The sequence below is a fragment of the Mustela putorius genome, unplaced genomic scaffold (genome assembly GCF_011764305.1).
Source record: "Mustela putorius furo isolate JIRA1106 unplaced genomic scaffold, ASM1176430v1.1 tig00000127_pilon_pilon_pilon, whole genome shotgun sequence".
Lineage (NCBI taxonomy): Eukaryota > Metazoa > Chordata > Mammalia > Carnivora > Mustelidae > Mustela > Mustela putorius.
In genome coordinates this window covers 11,097,147-11,118,871 of record NW_025421288.1, presented here as the reverse complement: position 1 = coordinate 11,118,871, position 21,725 = coordinate 11,097,147, and the positions used below count along the sequence as shown (strand labels likewise).

General features: G+C 53.1%; 1 protein-coding gene across 2 annotated transcripts in view; it reads right to left on the bottom strand.

The window, feature by feature from the left end:
* Positions 1 to 9,363: 9,363 nt before the first annotated feature.
* Positions 9,364 to 21,725, bottom strand: part of PACS1 (phosphofurin acidic cluster sorting protein 1) — a 140,816-nt gene continuing 128,454 nt past the window's right edge. For both annotated transcript variants that reach the window (XM_004769970.3, XM_004769969.2), the window contains exons 14-24: positions 21,472 to 21,576; positions 20,649 to 20,755; positions 19,770 to 19,924; positions 19,523 to 19,633; positions 18,648 to 18,750; positions 18,170 to 18,212; positions 15,978 to 16,020; positions 15,587 to 15,722; positions 12,733 to 12,959; positions 10,982 to 11,101; positions 9,364 to 10,831 (exon numbers count right to left, since the gene is read on the bottom strand). In XM_004769970.3, coding sequence (XP_004770027.3) covers positions 10,716 to 10,831; positions 10,982 to 11,101; positions 12,733 to 12,959; positions 15,587 to 15,722; positions 15,978 to 16,020; positions 18,170 to 18,212; positions 18,648 to 18,750; positions 19,523 to 19,633; positions 19,770 to 19,924; positions 20,649 to 20,755; positions 21,472 to 21,576 — 1,266 coding nt within the window. In that variant the 3' untranslated portion in view covers positions 9,364 to 10,715. The remainder of the gene's footprint in view (positions 10,832 to 10,981; positions 11,102 to 12,732; positions 12,960 to 15,586; positions 15,723 to 15,977; positions 16,021 to 18,169; positions 18,213 to 18,647; positions 18,751 to 19,522; positions 19,634 to 19,769; positions 19,925 to 20,648; positions 20,756 to 21,471; positions 21,577 to 21,725) is intronic.

The following is a 21,725-nucleotide window of genomic DNA, read 5'->3' as shown; positions in this document are numbered from 1 at the left end:
GAAGTCCTACATTCCTAGGTCAAGGATGTCCTTTGACAGGGAGCTCACCACATTCTGCTGTGAGACTGATCTAAAGGTTAGGAAGTTCTCCTTAGCTCGGAAATTACCTTCCAAACTCAAGTTCCATCTTCAGGAAGAACAGCTTCTTCTCTTTTCCTAGTGGAGATATTTGCAGACCTCTGTGGTCCCCCACCCAGGCTTCTCCTTGCCTGTCCTGACAAACCTGTCCCTTTACCTTCCTTGCTCCAGTTTCCTGACCCTTCTCCACTCCAGTTTCTTTTTTCGGGGTGTATTTTAGGTTCAATCCGGAGACTGCTCAGAATGTGGTGCTCAGTCAGTCCAGGGCTCAGGGATCCAGCCAGGGAGTGAACTTCATGGATCACAGAGGGATAGTCCGCATGTAAGGACAATGCCACCTGCCCACTGTGAAGTTGCAGGCCAGGCTAAGTTTGAGAGCCACCACACTGGGTCTGCTCAGGGTAAGCTTGTCGGCTAAAACTCTAGACTTGTGTGCCTCCCAGTTCCGTCCTGCCAGGTTCTTCCAAGTTCTGAGCTCCTGCCCATTATTTTTTTCCCCCAGTGATTTTTAAAGGTAGCTAGAATAGTTCTACAATGCAAAATTCAAAAGGCACCTACAAGTTACAATGCCCTATACTTCTTTCTTTCTGATGGCTGTCCTCAGCCCTCAGCTCTTCTTCCCAGGATCTCCTACTGTTACCAGTTTCCTGTGTTCATCCATTAGATTGTGTCCCTTAGTGTTGAACTTGGGTTTGTCCTTGTCAGTCTTCCTCCAGGCCCCAGCAGGTTGGAGTCTTTAGTGTTTGGGGGTCTGTCTTCCTTTAGCCCTCCTATAGGCCTTTTCTCCCAGAAGAGGGCTGGCTGCAGTGTGATAATCGGTGTGATAATTTCACGATATGAAAACCTCATATCGTGACTGCATTCCCAACTTGACGGCAAGTTCTTGGAGAGGAAACGGGAATCTGGAGCTCAGGGCCCCTTTGTCGTTCTTATCGAGGCTCGACTTGGGAATGTCTTGTGAAAGAGGCTTCATTGGAAGGTTCTTCTAGAGGTTGGGATTCACTGGTGCCACGTGGGTCCTGGGTATCTCTTATTATTTTAAGCCTTCAGTGGTGCCCCGTGCTGTCCGTCCTGGGTCAAGAGCCACCGCTTAAATGTTTTTGTTCTATAAGTAAGGAAACTGAAGCTGGGAGAGGGGAAGGCAGCTGCACGTGCAGAGAGAGCATGCTGTAGTCGGGGAGCTCAGGCTCCCAGTGACCACCATGTCCTTCTCTCATCTATAGAACAGCTTATTTTGCTGCATTGTGTGGGGGAGACAGACCACATAGAGTAGCGGTCAAGAGAACTGAGGTCCGATTGCTTGTATACACCCTCAACACAGCCTCACACAGGTCCACCTGGAAGCCCTGAACGGACACTTGTCTGCCACATGCACGTGGAGGTGTGCCCGTGTTTACAGGCCCACGTAGGACCATATGACACATACCCAAGCACAAACACACAGCCACAACCGCTGCCTTTTCCCCTTGTGCTCTCTCTCAGTCTAATAGCGCACATTCCTTTTGTCATCTTTTTCCAGGTAAATGGAAAGAGCATTTTTCAGTCTCCCTTTATGACTTCTGCTGGATTCCTGCTCTGGCTTTTCTGCTCTCCACAGGGTTCTGGGCTTTCTTTGTGATTCTCTTTGGCCATCCTGCCCTGCTCCTCCCTGTGTGCTGAGTAGGGGTGGGGGTGGGGGTCTGCCCTGCTGGGTTCTCAGGCTCTTATCTTGCTTTAAAGCACTTAATCTTGCATGTGTCCAACCTTTTCAGCCACTTGGCTTCTAATCTTGTCCCTGAGGGTTCTACTGTGCATCTCCCAGGAGAAGAGACTGTTACTTCATCCCGCTCTGTTCTGCATTCCCCCTGCAGCTGCTGGTCTCCTGCCAGTCTGCTGATGGGTGCTCTGTTAGCGGAGAAAAAGGGAGGAGTCTATGCCCAGTGGTGATTCAGCTCCTTATGCCATTTTCTGCAGAGCTTATCAGTTTGCCTCCACCTGTCCCATGCCTGGGGAGGTTGTTTTGCTACTTTTAATGTTTTCTCCCTTAAAATCACTCCTCCTGCTCCCACCCCTTCCCCTTGGATCCTCAGAAGCACCCATTCCATTGAAATCTGCTTTCTTAAATTTTTCTTTTTCCTTTGGCTAGCGTCACTACTTTTCTTGGAAGTGTTTGGGGGGCACTTTTTCCAAGCATATCTTCCACCTGGAAATGTCAGAAGGTTCATGACATGCTCAAGATTGGAGGCTCCTTCAAGATCGTGTCTCCTTTACGTGATGAGCAGCTCATTGCTTCCTGAGGAACTCGTTCTACTGTGAACACCCCTGGTTGTCCATTCTTTCTGCCCCTGAGTCAAGAGTCCGGACTGCTTAGAGCTCCCCCAAGAGGCTCCTGATTGCTATCCTGGTAGCCACTTGGCAAACCGATACCCTCTCTTCCTTTTGACCTCCCAGCCAGACTAGAGGTGTCCTCACCCTGCTCAGTGAGAGGGCACACGGGCTTTGGGGTCATCCTCAGCTAGGTTCAATGCCATATTTCTCCATCTGCTATCCATCTATTTATCCATCTCCTATCTGCTATAGGGCTTTGCACGTGCTCTGTAACTTCACCTGTTTCCTCATTTGTAAAATAAAGCTCCTCATACTTACCTCTTTGGATCCTTGCAGAAATAGAATAAAACAGCAGAGTTAAGATCTTAACATTAGGCCTTGTACATAACAGACACTGTTACTCGTAGTTATTTAGGATTATCACCACCAGCCTTACTGTTGGATCGACCCGGTGCTAGTGGACGGAGAGTGGGGAGAAAGCATACGAAATATTGGGCGGTCTCTTAAGGTGTTGGAAGGAGAACACATTCGGGATGGAAGCGAGCAGTAAAAGAGGCAGCAAATGGAAAGCCGTGTCTGGATACAAGTGCTAAGCTGTCTGGTGCTGGCAGTAGATGCCCTACACGGTCAGGATGGAGAGAGCTCCGCCCAGCCAGGGGTGTTCTCGCCTTCTCTGTCCAGTGAGTTCCCCTGTGTGTTCAGGACGCCCCAATCACTGCCCTGAGCTCCGTCCAGGCCTATTTTTCAACTCCAATTGGACACTAACCTCTGAGCAGCACAGAGCATCGTTGCCCTGAACTCACCATCTCCTGCCCAAATCTCTTCCAGGAATGTCCCACCCTCTGCTGGTTCACCTAGAGCAGCCAGCCAGCCCCTCTCCTTGGCTCTATCTCTTTTGACCCAATTTCCTCCCCAACCACCTACCCCTACTGATTTTACCTCTTAAATTGAATGAACATTTCCATTCTCCTGCAGCTCTCCTCCCTTTAACCATCGTCTAGGTCTCGGTCACATCTTTCCTCAATTGCTGCAACACCCTTCCAGCTCTTCTGGTCTTCAGTCTTGTTTCCTCCAATCTGTGTCACAATTCCCTTGCTAAATTCCCTCCTCTTGCTAAATTCCCTCCTCTCACTACCCTGGCTCTCCACTGATCTCAGGAAAAAGTGCACAGCCCTCACCCAGGCAGACAGTGAGGATAACCACAGCTATAGGGCTCCGTAGAGCCCTGGCTGTCTTTCTCTTCTGCCCTGTCGTGCCCCATGCCCACTGCTTTGCAGTCCTGTTAACCACCCAAGGGTCTCGGAACAAGGCAGACTCTCTCTTATCTCCCGTTTTTGCTACTGCCTGTGTCCGGAACATCCACTGCGTCAGGCATCTTTAAGATGCTGCTCAGGTGTTGTCTCCTTTGTGACATCTTCCCCAGGCTGGATTAGATGTCCTTCTGGCATATTCCTGTGCAACATGTCGTGCTTTGTGGCAATTGTCTGTCTGCCTCCCTTGCTCACCTCGGAGTTCCTATATAGGTAAGAACCCAACCATGTTTTCATCATGTACCATGATAGGACATTAATACGTGTAGGATGTACAGATGGTTGGGAATTTGGGATCTGAGTGGGGCCTTGAGAAATGGTCTGGAGTGAGATGACCTGGGTTAGAAATCTGGTTCCTTCTCAACAGGTCTATGTGCATTGGACAAGTGGCAACCCTGCACTCATCCTTTTAGCTAGCTTTTTAGTATTTGCCATGTGCCAGAGTGATGGGTGCTGGAGATGTAGGCTGAGTCCCTGTTCACCTGGAGCTCTCATTCTGATGTGGTACAAAGACATTTATTGCCAGGGACGTTGAATGCTGTGACTACAGAAAGGGCTCAGGTAGAGGCTAACTTAACAGCGGCGCTTTGGGCAGGGCAGTTGGGAAAGCCTCAGTGATGTGTAGGCTGCATCCTAAAGGCAAAGAGAGTAGCTCTGTGGGGGCGGACAGACCATTTAAGGTGGGAAGAACCATGTGTTTGAGCCCCGAGCAGGGAAGAGGAGTGTGATCACTGCAGGATCAGGTGTGGCTCAAGGGCGAAGATCGTAGGGCTGGAGAAAGCAGCTAAAAGGGAAGTGAGGGGTAGTGGGGCCAAATGTGTAGGCCTGATGGGTCACGAGGTGGGTGACTGGAGGTAGCTGCTGAAGGGCCCTAGCAAGGCAGGGAGGTTCTCTGGCTTACGTTTGGGAACAGTGTCTGAGAGGCAGAATGAACAGGAGTCATTGTGGTGACACAGAACAACTCGGTGGCTTCTGCCTTGTATAGGATGGACGCTGTGTCATTATCAAAACTGGGGCGGATGGAGGGAAATCAAGAGTTCTGTTTGAGCCACACTGGGTTTGGGAGGTCCGTGAGTATTCAAGTCATGTAAATGCTTAGAAATGAGAGTTTATTGGCAGCTGGGTGTCTCAGTCGGTTAACCGTCTGCCTTGGGCTCAGGTCACGATCCCAGGGTCCTGTGATCTAGTCCTGCATCAGGCTCCCTGCTCAGTGGGGAGTCTGCTTCTTTGCCTGCTGCTCCCCGTGCTTGTGCTCTCAATCCCTCTCTGAGAAATAAATAAATAAAATCTTAAAAAAAGAAATGAGAGTTTAGATTTGGGATGGGGGTGGGGGTGGGGCTGGGAGCGGGCGGCTCTCTGAATTGGGGCTTTCTCCTTGGTAAAAAGGAAGTATCAGCTGAACTTATTTCCTGGGGCAGCTTGAAGGAGTCTGGGGCAGAAGCCGCACGAAGCATTCTTGCAGCAGCCTGGCCAGAAGAAAATGCTCGCAGGCGGTGTTGAGAGGGTCATCCATGCCATAGTCTCTGGACACAGCAGTGGGTGGTGAGGGATGGAGTTTAAAAACATGGATTTAGAAGTCTGCTGTCTAGAAGAAATCTGCTCTCCAGAACCCAAATAATGCATGCAGAGGAAAATCTGTATTTTATCTAGGCTGTGCTTAGTGGCTTCCAGCCCAGGAGCACAGTAGGGAAGGGGGTGTGAGCTTACTAGCCAACACCACCTCAGTCAGATGATCAAGACTGACATATCATGTTGAAGGCGGGTCCCCTTGATGTGATGTGCTGGCAAATTGCTGTCAAGGGGCAGTCTACAAAATATGTGACCAGTACACCTCAAAGCTGTCAAGGTTATCAAAAATAGAGAAAGTTTAAGAAAATGCCATAGCTTGGGGCGCCTGGGTGGCTCAGTGGGTTAAAGCCTCTGCCTTCAGCTCAGGTCATGACTCAGGGTCCTGGGATCAAGCCCCACATCAGATTCTCTGCTTAGCGTGGAGCCTGCTTCCTTCTCTCTGCCTACTTGTGATCTCTGTCAAATAAATAAATAAATTCTTAAAAAAAAAAAAAAAACAAAAAAAGAAAGAAAGAAAATGTCATAGCTCCAAATATTAAATGTAGTGTGGTATCCTGGAATGCATAAAAGGACTTTAGGGGTGCTGGGTGGCTCAGTCTGTTAAATGTTAAACATTAAAAATATCTGTCTTCACTGAGGTCATGATCCTGGGGTTCTGGAATCCAGCCCCACATCTGGCACCCTGCTCAGTGGGGAGCCTGATTCTCTCTCTTCCTCTGCAGCTCCCCCGGCTCGTGCTCTCTCACTTCCTCTCTCAAAAACAAACAAACAAACAAAACTTTAAAAAACCCTGACTTTAGGGAAAAACTAAGGAACTGGAGTGAAACATGGACTTTAGTTTATAATAATGTATCAGTGTTGGTCCGTTAGTTGCAAGAAATGCGCCATGCTAATGTAACGAGTTAGCCACAGGAGAAGGCCAGCGCGGGCGCGGGGCTGTTGTACAGCAACTCTTTGTTCCATCTTTGCAACTTTTCTGTAAATCTAAAACTATTCTAAAATCCGTGTTTGTTTAAATTAACAATAAAACAATCTGGCGTTGGTATACGAGTTAGACAGAAGTTCTTCCACCTTCTGCACCAAAATGCTACTCTTGGCCTTAGAGAATGTTTCTGGCAGCCCCATGGACAGTTCTGCTCTGGGGCAACCTTGACTCTCCTTGACTGGGCAAAGCTGTCTCAATGTGTAAATCTGAGTTGCTCCATGTTTGGAATTCTGGAGATCATTGCTTCACAACCCTTTCCCTCTTCTTAGGAGTCTATCTTCTTACTCCAGGGCCTGTGGGAAGTCAGGTATCTTGCGGGCTGAGGCACTGAAGTGTCTGAGCAGTGCATGGGGACTGGGGACTCCACTGCCGCAGCACAAGGCCTCTTCACTCATTCTGTTGACAGTCACTGTGGACCTAGGACGAGCCAAGAAGGATCCTGGGTACCAAAGTTAGAGCAGGTTAAAAAAATAACTCCCATTTCCTTGGAGCTTACATTCCGGTGAGGAGAGAGAGACAAATGGATAATTAAGTGCTAAGGAATGAGAAGTGCTAATAAGGAAAACTAAAGAAGGAGGAGAGAAAAGGAAGGTGCTACGTGAGACAGGTAGCTTCTCTGTCTCACGTAGGGAAGGCTTCTCTGTCACCTTTAAGCCAAGACTTCAATGGGGGAGCAAACCATAAGGACCTAGAGGCGGGGGCAGGATGGGCAGGGGGAACAGCTTATGCAAAGACCCTGAGGCAGAGCATGCCTGTGTCTGAGGAATGCAGAGGGGGCCATTGGGGGAGGGGCAGAATGAGAGGAGAAATCAATCAGCCCTCAGGAGGTCGGATCACGTAGGCCTTGTGAGTTATGGTGAGGGCTTTGAATTATATTCCTAGTGGGATGGAAGCCATTGGACAGTTCAAATTGGTAATTTAACACGATATGATTAACATTTTAAAAAGCTCTCTCTGGCTATTGTGTGGAGAACAGAGTACAGGAAGAGTAGGTGGAAGCACAGATAATTAGGAGGCTATGAACACATCCAGAGACGGATAACAGCAGCAGCGAAAGCGGTGCAGCACTGCTGGGTTCCCAGTCTGTCTTGGGAAAGTTGGTAGGATTTGCCGGTGGACTGGATGTTGGGGACGAGGGACAGATGAGTCAGTGGCGGTTCCACAGGTTTTGGCCTCAGCTCCTGAAGAGTGGGGCGGCGGGGTGGGCGGGGGGGTGGCGCGGGGAGTCCGTGCACAGAGCAGTAATTCACACTGCAGGGCTGAGTGTGGGGGGAGAGGAGGCCGGTGCGCGAGCCCCGCACTGCCCAGTGTTCCACGGCTGGGAAGCTGGAGAGACAGTAAGGGAGGCCAAGAAAGGGCAGTCAGAGGAGTGGAAGGAGAGCAGAGAGCTGTCCACAGGCCAAGTGCGGGGGTCAGGAAAGAAAACTGACCCTTGGATGTGGCACCTGAGGTCACGGGTGACCTCGGTAAGGGAACTTCTGATGGGCTGTTGAGGATAAAAGCCTGAAGGAGTAGAAGCAAGAGGCAGGATGCAGGAACAGCTTCAAAATACTTTCACTTTCCAGGGAGCAGAGACGCGGCTGTCAGAGGGAATCTAGAAGCAGGGAAGTTGTTTTTGACAGGAGAGCTGTTACTTAGTGTGGGCATGCAGATGGCAGGCGGACAGGAAAGAGCCAAAGATCCGGTAGAGATGGAGGCAGGAGAAAGGGGGCAACCGCAAGAGTGAAGCCCCCAGAGGCGGGAGGAGGGGCGGCCCTGGATGCAGAGTCGGACCCCGCAGGCCGGGAGCGCGGGTCTCTCCCTCCCCCTCATCTTCCCATCATCTGCTCGGTCTTCTCAGTTCTGAGCTGGACCTGAGTCTGCTTGTGCCCCACACCCCTCCAGCTGGGGACTTCCACCGCTCCTGGGTCTCCCCTCCCCGCTGCACTGCCTGCACCCTCTCCCTTGGCCTCCAGCCCCCAGGTCTCTCTTGGAGCTTCCAGTCTGTCCTGAGGCAACACTCACATCCTCTCTAGCTCATCTTAAACACAATTTGACTTCTGGCGTTTCCTCTCACCACCCAGATTGTACACCTTGTTCGGTAACTAACGTGCAGATTGCATTTCTGGGACACTGTCACAGACCTCGCTGGACTTTCCCCCTTGGGAGATGGGCATTATCTCCACATTCCAGGCTCAGAGAGCTTGGTGCGGGGCTACACTGCCGAGTCCCAGAGCCTCCCTCCCTTAGGTCACTGGACCACAGGGCTCGGGGAGCCAGTACGGCCTGTCCTGCTTGGTCATCCACTCCTCTGTGGCTGTGTCCTGCAGGGGAAGGACGCCAAGCCCTTCGGTCTCCTTCCCCACGCAAGCCCCAACCTCTGGGCACTTCTTCACCAGAGGAAGGCTGGTGTGCAGGCCTCCATCCGGGAGTGTGTGAAGAACCAGGCATCCGGGGAGCAGGGGCTATGGCTGTTTTCCATCTCTGAGTTAAGGGCAGGTAGGAAAGCCAACTCAATGACAAACCCCAGCTCCACCCCTCCACCTGGGCCTCAGACTTAACCAGCTTCCAGAAACTATGGCAGGACATCGGCCTAGCAGAGGGAAAGAAGCCAAGTTCTAATCTTTAATCAGAAGAGCAGAAACTGGGGCACCTGGGTGGCTCAGTGGGTTAAAGCCCCTGCCTTTGGCTCAGGTCATGATCCCAGGGTCCTGGGATCAAGCCCCACATCGGCTCTCTGCTCGGCAGGGAGCCTGCTTCCTGCCTCTCTACCTACTTGTGATCTCTGCCTGTCAAATGAATAAATAAAATCTTAAAAAAAAAAAAAAAAAAAAAAAGAAGAGCAGAAATTGCCCTTGACATGTCCTTGTCTTGGGAGGTGGGATTTGGGAATAGTGAGTCCTATAGAAAAAGAAGAGATTGGTGTGAGCAGAGCGTTACTTCTGTTTCTGACCTCTGAGTGCCTCATACTGGGCAAGGCACCTTCATGCCTATTTCTCTAATTAAGGAAATGAGAATACTTCTTGCCAGCCATTTGAAAGGAGTTGATTTTGAAAGGAGTCGACTGTGTTGTGGAGGGGAGAGGGTCGTACAGATCCTGAGTCACAGTGAGAGGCATAGAAGCCCAAGCCTTGCTAGTTGGTAAGAAATCACCAGTTTATTGAATGAAAAACCCAACCAACATCCACTCAGTCCCTCAAGCCCCGCCCCTCTCCGGCCCCGAGAGAGCAGCTCAGCCCAGGAGACGCTCCGGACGCAGGGCTGAGCAGGGGTAAGGGCTGGAGGAGTTTGGGGAGGTATGGAGAATGAGAAAAACACTTTTCAAAATGAAGTTCTGTGCAAAAACTTCTAGAAGGGGTGAGAGAGGGCAACGGTAAAGCTCCGAAGGTGTGCGGTGTCGGGGGGGGGGCACGGAGGGCTACGGCTGGGATGGTGGCCCTGTGTGCTCAGCTTCTCCTGAGAATGCTGATGGCCAAGGCTGAGGGGTTGGCTCAGACCCCCATGGCGAGAGGGCAGGATTGGAGCCCACTGGAGAAACACCCGCTGGGAAGGCGGGCTCTCTGCCTAGGCGAGAGGAGGGGACGGACACAATAGGGAGTGCGACACAAATAGACACGGAAGGCACAGGGAGATGCAGGGTCACAGACAATATGCCGGTGGGGGGGTCTCTCTCCCTTCTGTCCCAGTCTGGAGTTCAGGAAGAGGCAGCCCTGTGCTGGCGGGGGAAGGGGAGAGGCAGAGGGAGGAGAGTCACCAACAGGGGGAAGCCACAAGGACAGGGGTTGGTGCCCAAGCAAGTCACATGGAACCACCAAGAGACTGGCTGTGCAGAGAACCAAAGAAACATTCAAGGGTGCTTGTGACATGTAGGGGGGAACCTGGGGGTAAGTGAGGTGGTCGTGCATGGGGGAGACTGGGAAGGCCCCTCCACCCCAGAGAAACATGGCATCACCATAAAAAAGCTGTCCTGGTGGTGAGGGAGGGTGGGGCTGCCCCTGTGACTGTGGAGGGGAGGTGGGGGGGTCCTTGGGTTCAGGGTACCCCTCTGACCCCCAGTGGGAGAACCCACAGCATGGGAAGTGGCCGTGGGCTCCACTTGAGGGGGACAGGCAGGGCAGCTGGCAGAGATGGGGAGGCCTGGACTCCCTGCTGGGGACCAGAATCCCAGGCTTCCTATTTCCAGGAAGGAACTGGAGCCATGTGAGGAGATTAGAAGTCAGTGAAGGAATGCCCAGGCCTCAATTCCAGGGATGGGCGCCAGAAGGCAAAATCGACATGCCTTGGCCTGGAGCAGGAAGGAGAGGACTGAGCAGGAGGGAGGGGGGCAGTGTCCCCACTGGCAGTGTCCTTCAGGACTGGGCAAAAAAGACGCAGACTCCCGGGCCAGGAAAGGGGATGCTGGGCCGGGGCCTGCTGGCCTCCCCCTGCCCGCAGGCGGTGAGGCTGGTGGCAGTGCCAGGAGGGAGAGTGGCCAGGAGAGAATGCCCTCAGGTGGCCTTGCTGCCACTGAACAGTCCCACTGGAAAGTGCTTGACATGGGTGGGCCACTGGGCCGCCAGCTGGAAGAACTTGATGTCACTCCACTCAACTCCATCGATGGACACTGGGGTGACAGGGGAAGGAGGGGTTGACCAGGGCTGCTAAGGCCACCTCCCCAGGGTCCCTTGGGGAGGGCCATCGCCTCCCTCCCCCCAGAGTCCCCGGCCCCTCTTCTTCCCACCCCGCCCGGCACCTTCCGCCCATTTCTCCGTACCTCTCAGCATGGTCTGCTGCTGCTTAGCGGAGCAGATGAGGCGGCTGATACCCTCGATGACCTGGCTCTTGGAATCTACCTCCTTTTCTCGAGGTTTCTTGCTCAGGAAGATGGTGGGAACTGGAAGGCAAGCAAAACCACCTCCATCACAGCCCTTGGAAAAGCAGCCACCCCTCTCCTCTCTCTCATCCCCACCAGCCCCTCTTCCTGTGGGAAGGGGAGGTGATTTGCAGCCAGCCATCCCTTCTCCCCCCTCCCTAGCTCGGGGGATGCAGGAAGTGCAAACCAGATCTTTGTTCCGCCCCCTCCCAGCACAAGCCTCTCCCTGAACCTTGGTATCTTTAACTGTGTAACGAGGACCTGGAGCTAGTTAGTTTCTGAGGTCCCTTCTGGCTTGAATGTTCTAGGTAGCCTGTGGGGCAAGGTGCCCGTGTCCTTGGGCTCTCCCTCCTACACGCTCACATGCACATAGGGCCGAGTCTGCTGTGGCTAGGAGGGCCTCATGGCAGGGTCTGCAATGGCTCTGGCCCAGGGCTTTCAGGGCATCGAGGGGCGCATCACGGCAGGCTTGCCCGGGCTGCGTCTCTGAGCTGCCTCTGTTGTTTGGCTTTAGGTCTGCTGCAGCCCCTGCTTGCCCCCATGCGGAGCACTATGAAGCAGAGGCATGAACAGAGAGGCCTAGCTGCTTTGGGAGTGCTGAGGAGGGAGGGTCCGGCAGTTAAAGGAACCTGACCGCTGGCTGGCGGTGGGCTTTGAGGGCCCGAGTCCCCCGGCAGGCTTGCCCGCTGCGGCCGGCGCACAGCAGAGCACACAGCGGCAAGCTCTGCCTGGCACTGGCCCGGCCGGGGGCGTTCCTGCCTTACTCTCTCAGAGCAGAGGGCCCGGGGACACCCCCCAACTCTGCCTCTAGTGCCTGAAACCGCCCCTCTTATCCAAAATGGGCTGTACTACTCGTAATTCTTTTTAAAAAATATTTTATTTATTTGAAAGAGAGCATGAGTGGAGAGAGGGAGAAGGAGACTCCCTGCTGAGCAGGGAGACCAACATGGGACCCGATCCAAGGACCCTGAGATCATGACCTGATCTGAAGGCAGACACTTTTTCTTTTTTTAAAGATTTTATTTATTTATTTGACAGAGAGAGAGATCACAAGTAGGCAGAGAGACAGGAAGAGAGAGAGAGAGGAAGGGAAGCAGACTCCCTGCTGAGCAGAGAGCCTGATGCGGGGCTCGATATCATGACCTGAGCCAAAGGCAGAGGCTTTAACCCACTGAGCCACGCAGCGCCCCCCGAAGGCAGACACTTAACTGACTGAGCCACGCAGGTGCCTTTAACTCCTCTTAACTCTTAAACAACTATGCCCTTTTGCTCATGTGGGCTTGAGCGACTTCTAGGACTGGGTGCAAATGCCTGCTTCATGGGGACGCAGTGATGGCCTCCTCTGTCATGTGGTCCACCCTAGAGGGCAGTGGCTGGAAAGGCTCCGTTCGTTATGGCAGCACTAACTGCCCCAGCCCCTACGGCGCTGATGTTCAGCAGGCAGGGACTGATTACTCACTGGGGACATTCATTTCCTTGATTACAGAAGGACTGGCCTCATCTCGCAAGGTGAGCTAAGAGCCTTGCAGGACCCTGGGCTGGACCACATGATAGATGGGCTGCTCTGCCCTTATCCAGAGGGCTCCCCGACCCTGAGAGGAGTCAGTGAACCCTGGTGGCCCCGATCGTCCCTGGCCTCAGATGTCACCTACCTTTCTTGTTCTTCTCTTTGGTGACTACAGTCATTGCCATGGTGCCGGAAAGCTGGGCCTCCCCACCATGGGGCAGGCGGGACACCTGCACTGAGCGGAAGACGCTCTTGAGGGTGTTCTTGGAGCTGGCATCCCTCTTGTCACCTTCCCTCCTCCGCTCGCCAGGGTGGCCCAGCCAGTAGTCCACCTGGAGGCCAATCACGTCCCCATATGGGCTGTTGGGGCTCCTGAGGAAGGGGAACAGTAACGGAGAGTAGGCTCTGCCCTCAGTTCCCAACTACACGGCCGGCCTCAGGGATCAGCAGGGGACTGCCAGGCTCTGGGCAGGGTGAGGGGAGGTGGCGGGCTAGTGGTCCTGGGTTCCCCCCGGTCCCACAGAATTGGTTTCTGTGGGAAGGGAGTGATGGAATGATCGGAAGACAAAGTCAGGAGAGGGTGAAGACCTGAGGCACTGTGAGGGAACCAAACACAAAGTCACAGGGGCGGAGAGGAGCGGAGAGGAAGGAGGCTTGCCGCAGGAGGTGTGCACACATACTTACACACGCTCCTGCATGCACTCGTGCACACACATACATGGACACACCCGGCAAGCAGAGCCCAGGCGAGACCCAACCGAGGGCCAGAGAGACAAAGTGTGCAGAGGCGCAAGCACCTTGGCCGGCTCCGCCACAGCCCCAGGAGGCCGAGCCGGTGGCTGCCGACCCGCAGCTTTCTCTTATTTATGGCACTTCTAGCTCAGGGGTAATTTTAGCTCCATGGGGAGAAAAGGCTGATGTTTTCTAGAAAGGAGGTGTCAGACACAATAGGTACACAGGCTACAAAAGTCATCTGACATTTCTCTTTCTGCCTGGTTCTAGCTGTTCCACTAGAAACCAGCTTTAATGGGATGGGAAAGGAGGTCGAGGTTAAGGGCTGGTCTGCAGACCCTTCGGGAAGCCTGGAACCCTGAAGCATTACTGGCCGTGTGCGATTTCCTCCTTTCCTGAACTGTCCCTCCCACAGATCAGCGAGACCACGAAGGGAAGGGGGAAGGAAGGAGGGGAGGAGGGTGAGGGAGGGCACGGGCTGGGATCCAAGGCGCAACCGACGCTTCTCGACATCTGAGAACATTCACGCTCTTCAGGGACCACGACCCTGTCACTGGTGTTTCTGGACAAAACACTAGCCAGTGCCTACCCTCTCTGCTGCTGAGGACCCTCCCCAGAAGAAACAGGAAGAGGCCAGGCAGAGAAAAGGGGAAGAGGGAGGAAGAAGGTGCAGCGGCCCATCTGTGTTCCTGCCCCACGCCTGCCCTTTACTCACCTCATGGCCTGTTCCCCTCGGGCCCCTTCTGGGACGGCTCTGCTCCACCCTCCCCTTCAGCGCCTCCTGCTCAGGCCTGGCAGGACAGCTGCCTCCTGAGAGGCACCCTGAGCACCTGGTCTAAACTCTGGATACTTAAGACCCTAAAGAAATTCTTTCCCCTTGCAGAACCATCCTCTACTGGTTTTTCATAGTGCTCACTGCAATCTACAGTTTGAATTTTTTACGGCTCTGGCATTGCCAGGGCCCAGCAGCCTAAGCTCTAAGACTAGGACTAGCCTTTCCTATTTGCTGCTACAGCTCCAGTGCCCCAAATGGCACTGGACAGACAGACAGACTGCCTGCCTGAAAGAAGGCAGCAGCTCCCGCATGCCAGGTACCAACAACACAAGCTCTTCCTGAAGCCTCACAAAACTCTGACATGGCCATTTCACTCCACTCCCGGAGTCCGAAACGAAGCTTAGTAACTAAACTTTAGAAACTTTAGTTTGGCTCCTAATCCTTTTCAGAGGCCCATTTGTGTACTTGCTTGTAAAATCCATTTTTAGCAAGAACCCTGCTAAGACAGTTAGCAAGAGCCCCACCCCCCATCTGATCCCCTGCGGCTCCTCACCCCTGCCGCCCCCCCAGGAGATGTCTGACACCATGACTTGTCTCAGCAAGAGTCCTGTCAGGACTGTTCAGAAGCCCCCCCCCCCCCCCCGTACCCCTGGCTTTTCCTCTTAGTAATTTTCCACCCATGCTCACTCCCAGGGTAGACATCTCCACGTGGAGCTGAGCCACCCACCCTGCAAAATCCACAGCAGTGCCCCCTACACCTGTCTCGATGGTCACGCCCTGATGTGGTCTCCCTCACTGTGTCTTTTTTTTTTTTTTAAGGTTTTATTTATTTATTTGGGGTGGGGGAAGCATGCAAGTGGGGGGAGGGACAGAGGCAGAGGCAGAGAGAGAATTCCAAGCTGACTCTGTGCTGAGCGTGGATCCTGGACATGGGGCTCGATCCCACGATCCTGAGACCACGACCTGGGCTGAAATCAAGAGTCAGAGGCTTAACCAACTGAGTCACCCAGGTGCCCCTCCCTCACTGTGCTTTAACAAGTGTCACTGAGTAATCTGTTCTTTAGCACAAGCTAGTATAGTCAACTAACACAGAGTCATGACTCAAACCGGGCTGTGCAGGTCTCCCATGGCGGCACTCCACCACACCCGCCAGACCCCAGCAAGACCCCTGCATAGCACTTTACAGGCTGGTACGAGCCCCCCTGCCACTTGTCTCATTCCCTTCTACCCCGGGAGACAGATGGGGAAGAAAGTAACCCGCACTGTACAGAGTAGCTCCACGTGCCTGGCTAGCACCCCAAGTCTCTGAATTGGGACTCCAAAGCTCTCGCCACTGTCCTGTTCTCCACACTCAGTAAGCCATCGTCGTCATGCAATGCTGTAGGCAGGCGGGGATGGAGGGGTGGGGGAGGGGGGAGCTAAGTCGGTCAGGTTCCTGGGCACTGATGGAGGGGTTTGGAAGGAAGGAGAGGTATGGGCAAGAGCCCCTTACCCCATGACGGCGAGGGCACTGCTCATGGAGGGGGATGAAGGAGGGGTGGCTGTGGTATCTCGGCTCAGGCCTGAGCTGGAAGGCGGTGATGTGGAGGGCACGGTGAGGCTGACCACGGGCGAGTCGTCCCCATCGCCTGTCAGGGGGACAGATACAGTTGGTCAGAGGAAGCCACCCCTGACCAGTTAATTACAAGGGGTCTCAGCTGCTGCTGAGCTAAGTGTGGACAGCTCCCCACTGCCCCCTGCTACTTCACCTGGGAAGTGAGGGTGCCCAAACTCTGACTTAACCTTAGGACACCCAGAGGCTTCACCTTCTGGCCTGCCGGACTAGAGAGGAGGCCGAGAAGGCATCGCCTCACTCCACAGGGGCACCAGGGCCCCAGGCTCACCTGCTGTGGAGGGAGAGTCTTCAACCAGACCCACCTTCACCACCTGGGAGAAAGAAGAGACGCTGCATTAGGTCCTCTGACTAAAGCTGTACGCATTTTGGTCCACTTGGAAGCCAGTGATTAGACACAATAGCCATTACTATATATCATGCTTTAAACATCTTTGCAAATCCAGATCTGATCTTTATATGTAAAAAAAGCCCCATTCCAAACAATGAGCTGGAGGGCACACAAGACCTCACAGCTCACCTCTGGGGAGTGCAAGGCCACCCCGAAGGCAGGACCCATTTCAGTATTCTGATCGGGCTTCTTCTAAGACCACATGGGTAAGACACCGTCTTCCCATGTCAGAGCCACTGGGAGAAAGCTTGGTAAGGCAGCGTGCTGCGGGGGGTGGGGGAGACTCCCTGAATGCCTGCCTGTGTGAAACCAAGCAAGGGACCAGTTTCCTCCTTTCTAGACTTGCTGGAATCTGAGAGAATATGGATAAGATAGTGATCCCAGGCACCCCCACCCGTTCTCTACCTCAAGGCAGTGTACTAATTTCAGCTTCCCAAAGAATTTTAGATTTCTCATAGAGAATTCTGGGAAGGAGAGAGGGGGCCCTCCAGCAGCCAGCAAAGGCACAGCTAGAAACAGACTATTTGAATGTCACAGCTGTGGCTTGAAGTGACAGGTGAATCCTGATGAAGTAGCAGGCCCAGGGCCTAGCACCTGGCAGAGGTGCTAGGGAGTGCTATGAGGTCACGGAAACGGGACCCCAGGGACTGACGGGGAGTCGAGATCACGATCACGTGTGGATGGTTCCCTCAAGGCTACTCAGAACACAGGGCTGCTATTCCCTTGTTTGTCCCAAACTCTCTATGCATCCTTATTTTAGTTCCTGGAAAGTAACATCCTAACATTCCCAACTTCCTGGATACAATTCCCCTTGCTCCCCTGGTATTATATGAGGCTGCCCTTCCTTTGTTTATTTCAATTGAAAAAAAATTTTTTTTTCACATCTCTCTCTGTCTGTGAGGCTAGAGTGGGCAGCAACCCACAGCTCCATGAAGATGCAAATCAAATCATCAGCCTAGGCTACAGACTGTGGTCTAGAGCTTCCAACATGGCTTCTGGGAGTAGCCCCAGGGCCTAACAGGGACTAAGTGGACTGTTCAGACAGGAGGTCTTAGCAAGGCACAAGAAGGGGCAACCGAATTTCTCCAGGCTCAGGGATTTCCCACGATCACTCAAGACTTCCAGAACCTGGGTTGAGCATAGAAGAGGCCCTTCACATTTGCATATGCCCCCTACCCAAAGCTAGGAGATTGGAGGAAAAAAGACAAGCTGATTTTGAAGAGAAATTCGATTGTCTCACACATGGAAATCTGAAATTTCAGTCATGCTTTTGTGGTATGCTTTCGTCTCCCAGGGTGTCACCTCTGTCACCTCTGGGGTCCCTCTTTTGGTTGGGTCTCTGCCTTATGGCTCACTACTGCCAAATGAAAAGACAGCACCACCTGACATCAGAGATACCCAAGAGGTTTCCCTTTGATTTCCAAAATCAACTCATCTAGAGATTCTCCTTTGACTAAATAGGAGGGAAAAGAAGGAATCTTCGTTTCAAAGGTACATCTGACCCTGGACACAGAAATACCTACTTCTTGGACTTCTCTTCAGAATATCATCTATCATTATTTCATTTCAGAGGCAGCTTGCTTTTCCCTGGAGGCTGCAGAACTATGCTCTGGACGTCCTGCCCCAGGCCAAGGCACCAGGTTCAGGGCTTGGTGTAATAAAAAGGAGATACCAGTGGTGATCTGGGGACAGCCCATGATTCGGGAAAGGAGAACACCAAAAGGAGCAGCTCAGTGCATATCCCAGCCCCGGGTTTCTCCACCTGGGCACTACTGACACTGGGGCCAGATCAGTCTGTCGTAGGGGCTGTCCTGAGCACTGTGGGAAGTTCAGCAGCACCCCTGCTCCCTAACCATCAGATGCCAGTAGAACCCCAACTTCAGCTGTGACAACCAAAAAACGTCTGCAGACACTGCTAGACCTCTCCTGGGGGCAAAACTGCTTCTGGATGAGAACCACTGTCTAGATGAATCTTGGGTGTGTGTGTGCACGCGCGCACACATGAGGGCACTGGGGGACAGGAAGGCCAGGAGAACGGGTGTGGTACAGAGGAGCGGGGAGTCAGTACTCACACCAATGAAGGGGATAAACTTCTGATAGGAGTCTTCATCAGGGCTGTTGGGAGACAAAGGGAAGCCTTACAGTTAGTGGGTCATCTGCATGGAGAGCTGGGGATACAAGCTTTTCATAGTTTACTGTGGTGTCAAGGGAGTCCAGACACTACATGACAATTTCCATCGCATCTCAGGACGGCACGAGGAGCCTCAGATGGAGGCAAAAAAAATAGTTTTGCATGCTACACCATGCGTGAATGTCAGCGCCTAGGATGGGCTTCTCTTATACTGAGGGGGTATCCATTTGGGCGGGGAGGCCCAGGTTAGGGAGGGGAGTGCCTGGATGGGAGGTAGTCAAAACCCCGTCTCTTTTGCTCTTGGCTGCCTATGAAGGGAAATGGGTGGGGAGACGGAAAAATACAGAAAAGGGAAGAAAACTCAAGATTTATCTAGCCCACCCACCTGTTTCCAAGAAATTCCCTGAAGTCAAACTTACAACTTATGTCTGCAGGTCAGCATGGCCTCAGCCACAGGGAGCTGGTGCGTCACCCCCGCCCCGTTGACATACTGCATGACCCGACCTACCACGTCCAGTTGCTCTGGAGAAAAGACAAGAGATAACTACCAACTTATTTCAGCAGGCAAACCTGAAAACCCTCTTAAAGAGACCCCTTCTGGAGACCCATCAGAAGACCCTAGCAGCTGCAGTAGAGAAAGCGTTCTAAGGGTCCTCTGGCTTTGAATATAAGAAATGATGAACCAAAGAGCTGTTCTCTCCTTTCCGACCTCTGCACTTCCTCAGTTTTGCTCTTTCTCAGGCTGATCACGCTCCCACATCACGTCTGTTTTGCTCAAACCAATCTCGTAATCTAGAGGAACCCCTCCACTCCAACTCTCTGCCCATCACTTCCTTCAAGGTCTGGCGATGCATTTACTGCTCCCCAGCCTTGCAAGGTTCAAGCTCACTCTAAGCCCTGCCACTCCTACTCTGTATTTCAGACAAAAGACAAGGTCAGCATAGTGTTACTCGCTTATCAACAGATTGCTTAGTAACTATCCTCTGCTTCTTATATTTGAGTTCTACCACTAGAGATGTCCTCCTCACCACCTCCTCATGCCTGTCCTCATTTCTAGATGTACAGGAGCAGAGCAGAAAGCAGAGACTGAAAACATCCAGAGTGAAGAAGGGCTGCCCATAATGGGCCTCCCCCTAACAAATATTTGCTGAAAAAATAAACATGCAAGAGACTGGGGGTGGCAGAGGCGCAGGGAGGAAGAGAAGCACGCTCCTGCAGCCTTCTCCTCTGGCCAAGACTGGCTCTCCGTGGACCAGGTGGCATCCTGCCTCAACCCCTTGCGGAGGGCCATTACCTGACACGGGGGGCTCCGAGCGACTGAAGAGATCTCTCCAGCTAGAATCCAGGAAGGTACTGCTGTATCTGCTGTCAACTGAGCCCAAGTATTTGGCGACAGGGTGAGAACCTGGGAGATGGAAACCAGAGAAGGTAAACTGGTTAAGGGGTAGAATGATGGCCTGGCCTTCGGTCTCCCTAACTGTCCCTTCGTAGGGCCCAGCCCCAACATGCTGCTTCAGGAATGAAATCTGCCCCATCTTTACCGAGGGGAATGATGAGAAAGCGCATGTAGCCAAGCCAGTCAGAGGTCTTGCTGGCCAGCGACTTGACAAAGAACCGGAGGATGGAGCTCAGGTAGCTCTGGCCTCCCACGGCTGCCACCTTCACCGGTCTCGGCATGGATGAGTTGCAGTTGCAGCTGGGGAGCAAGGGAAGAGTCACAACCACATCCGGGAGGTTCACCAGCGTCCTGCTTGGAGGAGGGGCCCAAGCTCTGACTTTACTTGATCTCAACAACCCGCAGGGAAAAAATTAGCCAGTAAGCATAATTCCCAGAGAAGCCATAAACTACAGTGCTTCTGCAATTAGGAGAGAAATGTAGGATCAAAGAGGACAGGTAATCATCTAGAAGAAAGAATTAGCTTAGGCTAATGGGAGGCAATTTGGCAGTGCTGCCAGGGGTCAGCAGTGGGCATGAACCAAGACACCTGCAAGGCCCGAAGTTCTCGTTCCCATTGGCAGGGACTCCTGGCCCCTAGTCTAGGGAGGTCCTGAGGAGGGAAAGCCCTGACTCTGGATGCCACATGGCACAGCACAGTAGGAGGGGTGAGAGTAAAATGCCTTTGTAAAACTCTGGTTCTCTCTTCCTGATCTTCTTCATCCTGGGTCTAAGAAGACGATGTGGCGGGTCAAGGAGAGTCCAGGTGGGGAGGAAGGGAGAGCAGGAAAATGACGTTTTCACACGCTGACCTCTGGGACCAGCAGGGTCATCAGAGGACCATTGCCTGCCATTGCCCAACCACACAGTGACCAAGGATTTTTGGTCTGATGAGGCCAGGCGGTCCTGTCACTGCTTAGAAGTCAGGGTGGGAGGAAGAGGTGAGAGGGAACCCCAAAGGGCAGGAGGTAAGTAGAACCCTTACTAGCGCTGGATGCGGGTGAGCAGGGCGGACAGCACGGCCTGGACCTCTACGGTGGAACAGGTACACACGACAGGCTTCCGTTGGTCTTGGAGCAGTTCTGCCACATACTGGGGGGCAGGGAGGGAAAGGGCGGGGACACAGGTGAGGCCACGCAGCAGGGACAACCGCTCTCCCACAGGCACCAAGAGAGCAAGGCCTAGCTAGAGGTGCAGGGCCCCAGCCTCTGTCCTTCAGACCAGAGCTGGGCCGAGAAGGTCAGGGTTCCTGCCGCCACTGACGAGAAGGTGGGGCTAGAGCCCATGCAGACATGCTCACCAGGCCACGTGGGAAGGCTAAGGAATCTTTAGATTCCAATGCTGTCTCTGTAGGATATGTTCCAGGAGGCAGGGCTATTAGGAAAGAGGGATTCTGGCACAGGATCTAATTGGGTGGACAGCAGTGACTGGGAGCCCAAGCGGATTGGCTCTGCCTCTTCTGAACTGCCTTCATGGGACCCACGGGCCACCTCGGGCACGTTACAGCACTTCGTACCTCTCAAGATACCATTATTCCGCTATGCTGATGGGAAAACCACACATAACCCCCCAGGAAGGAAGGTAGATCAGTTGCTTTTCTACAGATGAGGAAGCCGAGGTACAGAAAATAAGGGACGTGAGATCCCACAGGCCAGAACGTGACAGAAGTAGGACAGGATCCCAAAGCTATCGGCTGAGTTCAGGGAAGAGGGGCCCGAGATGTGGGGCTCACTTTCCTTTTTCTCCATGTCCTGCGTCTTGTTCCCCAGAACCCTTCCTCCCCATCCCTGCCATCTGTAATGCTTTACCTGGCCCTGCCAGTCAGCAGTGTTGACAAGGATGACATTTTCCGGGAGGGCTGCATCCGATACCAGGATCTGATTCAGCTGGTCATATACCACCTTTCTTGGGATCTGTAGGGACAGAAGTGCCTGTCAGGCATCCCAGGCAGTCTACCAGGCAGTCTAAGGGCAGGGGAGGGAGCAGTGGGGTAGAAGATCTCTGGAGCAAGGGCATTCAGAGAAAACATACTAGGAATTTCTGGAGGAGACCCAGTACCCCA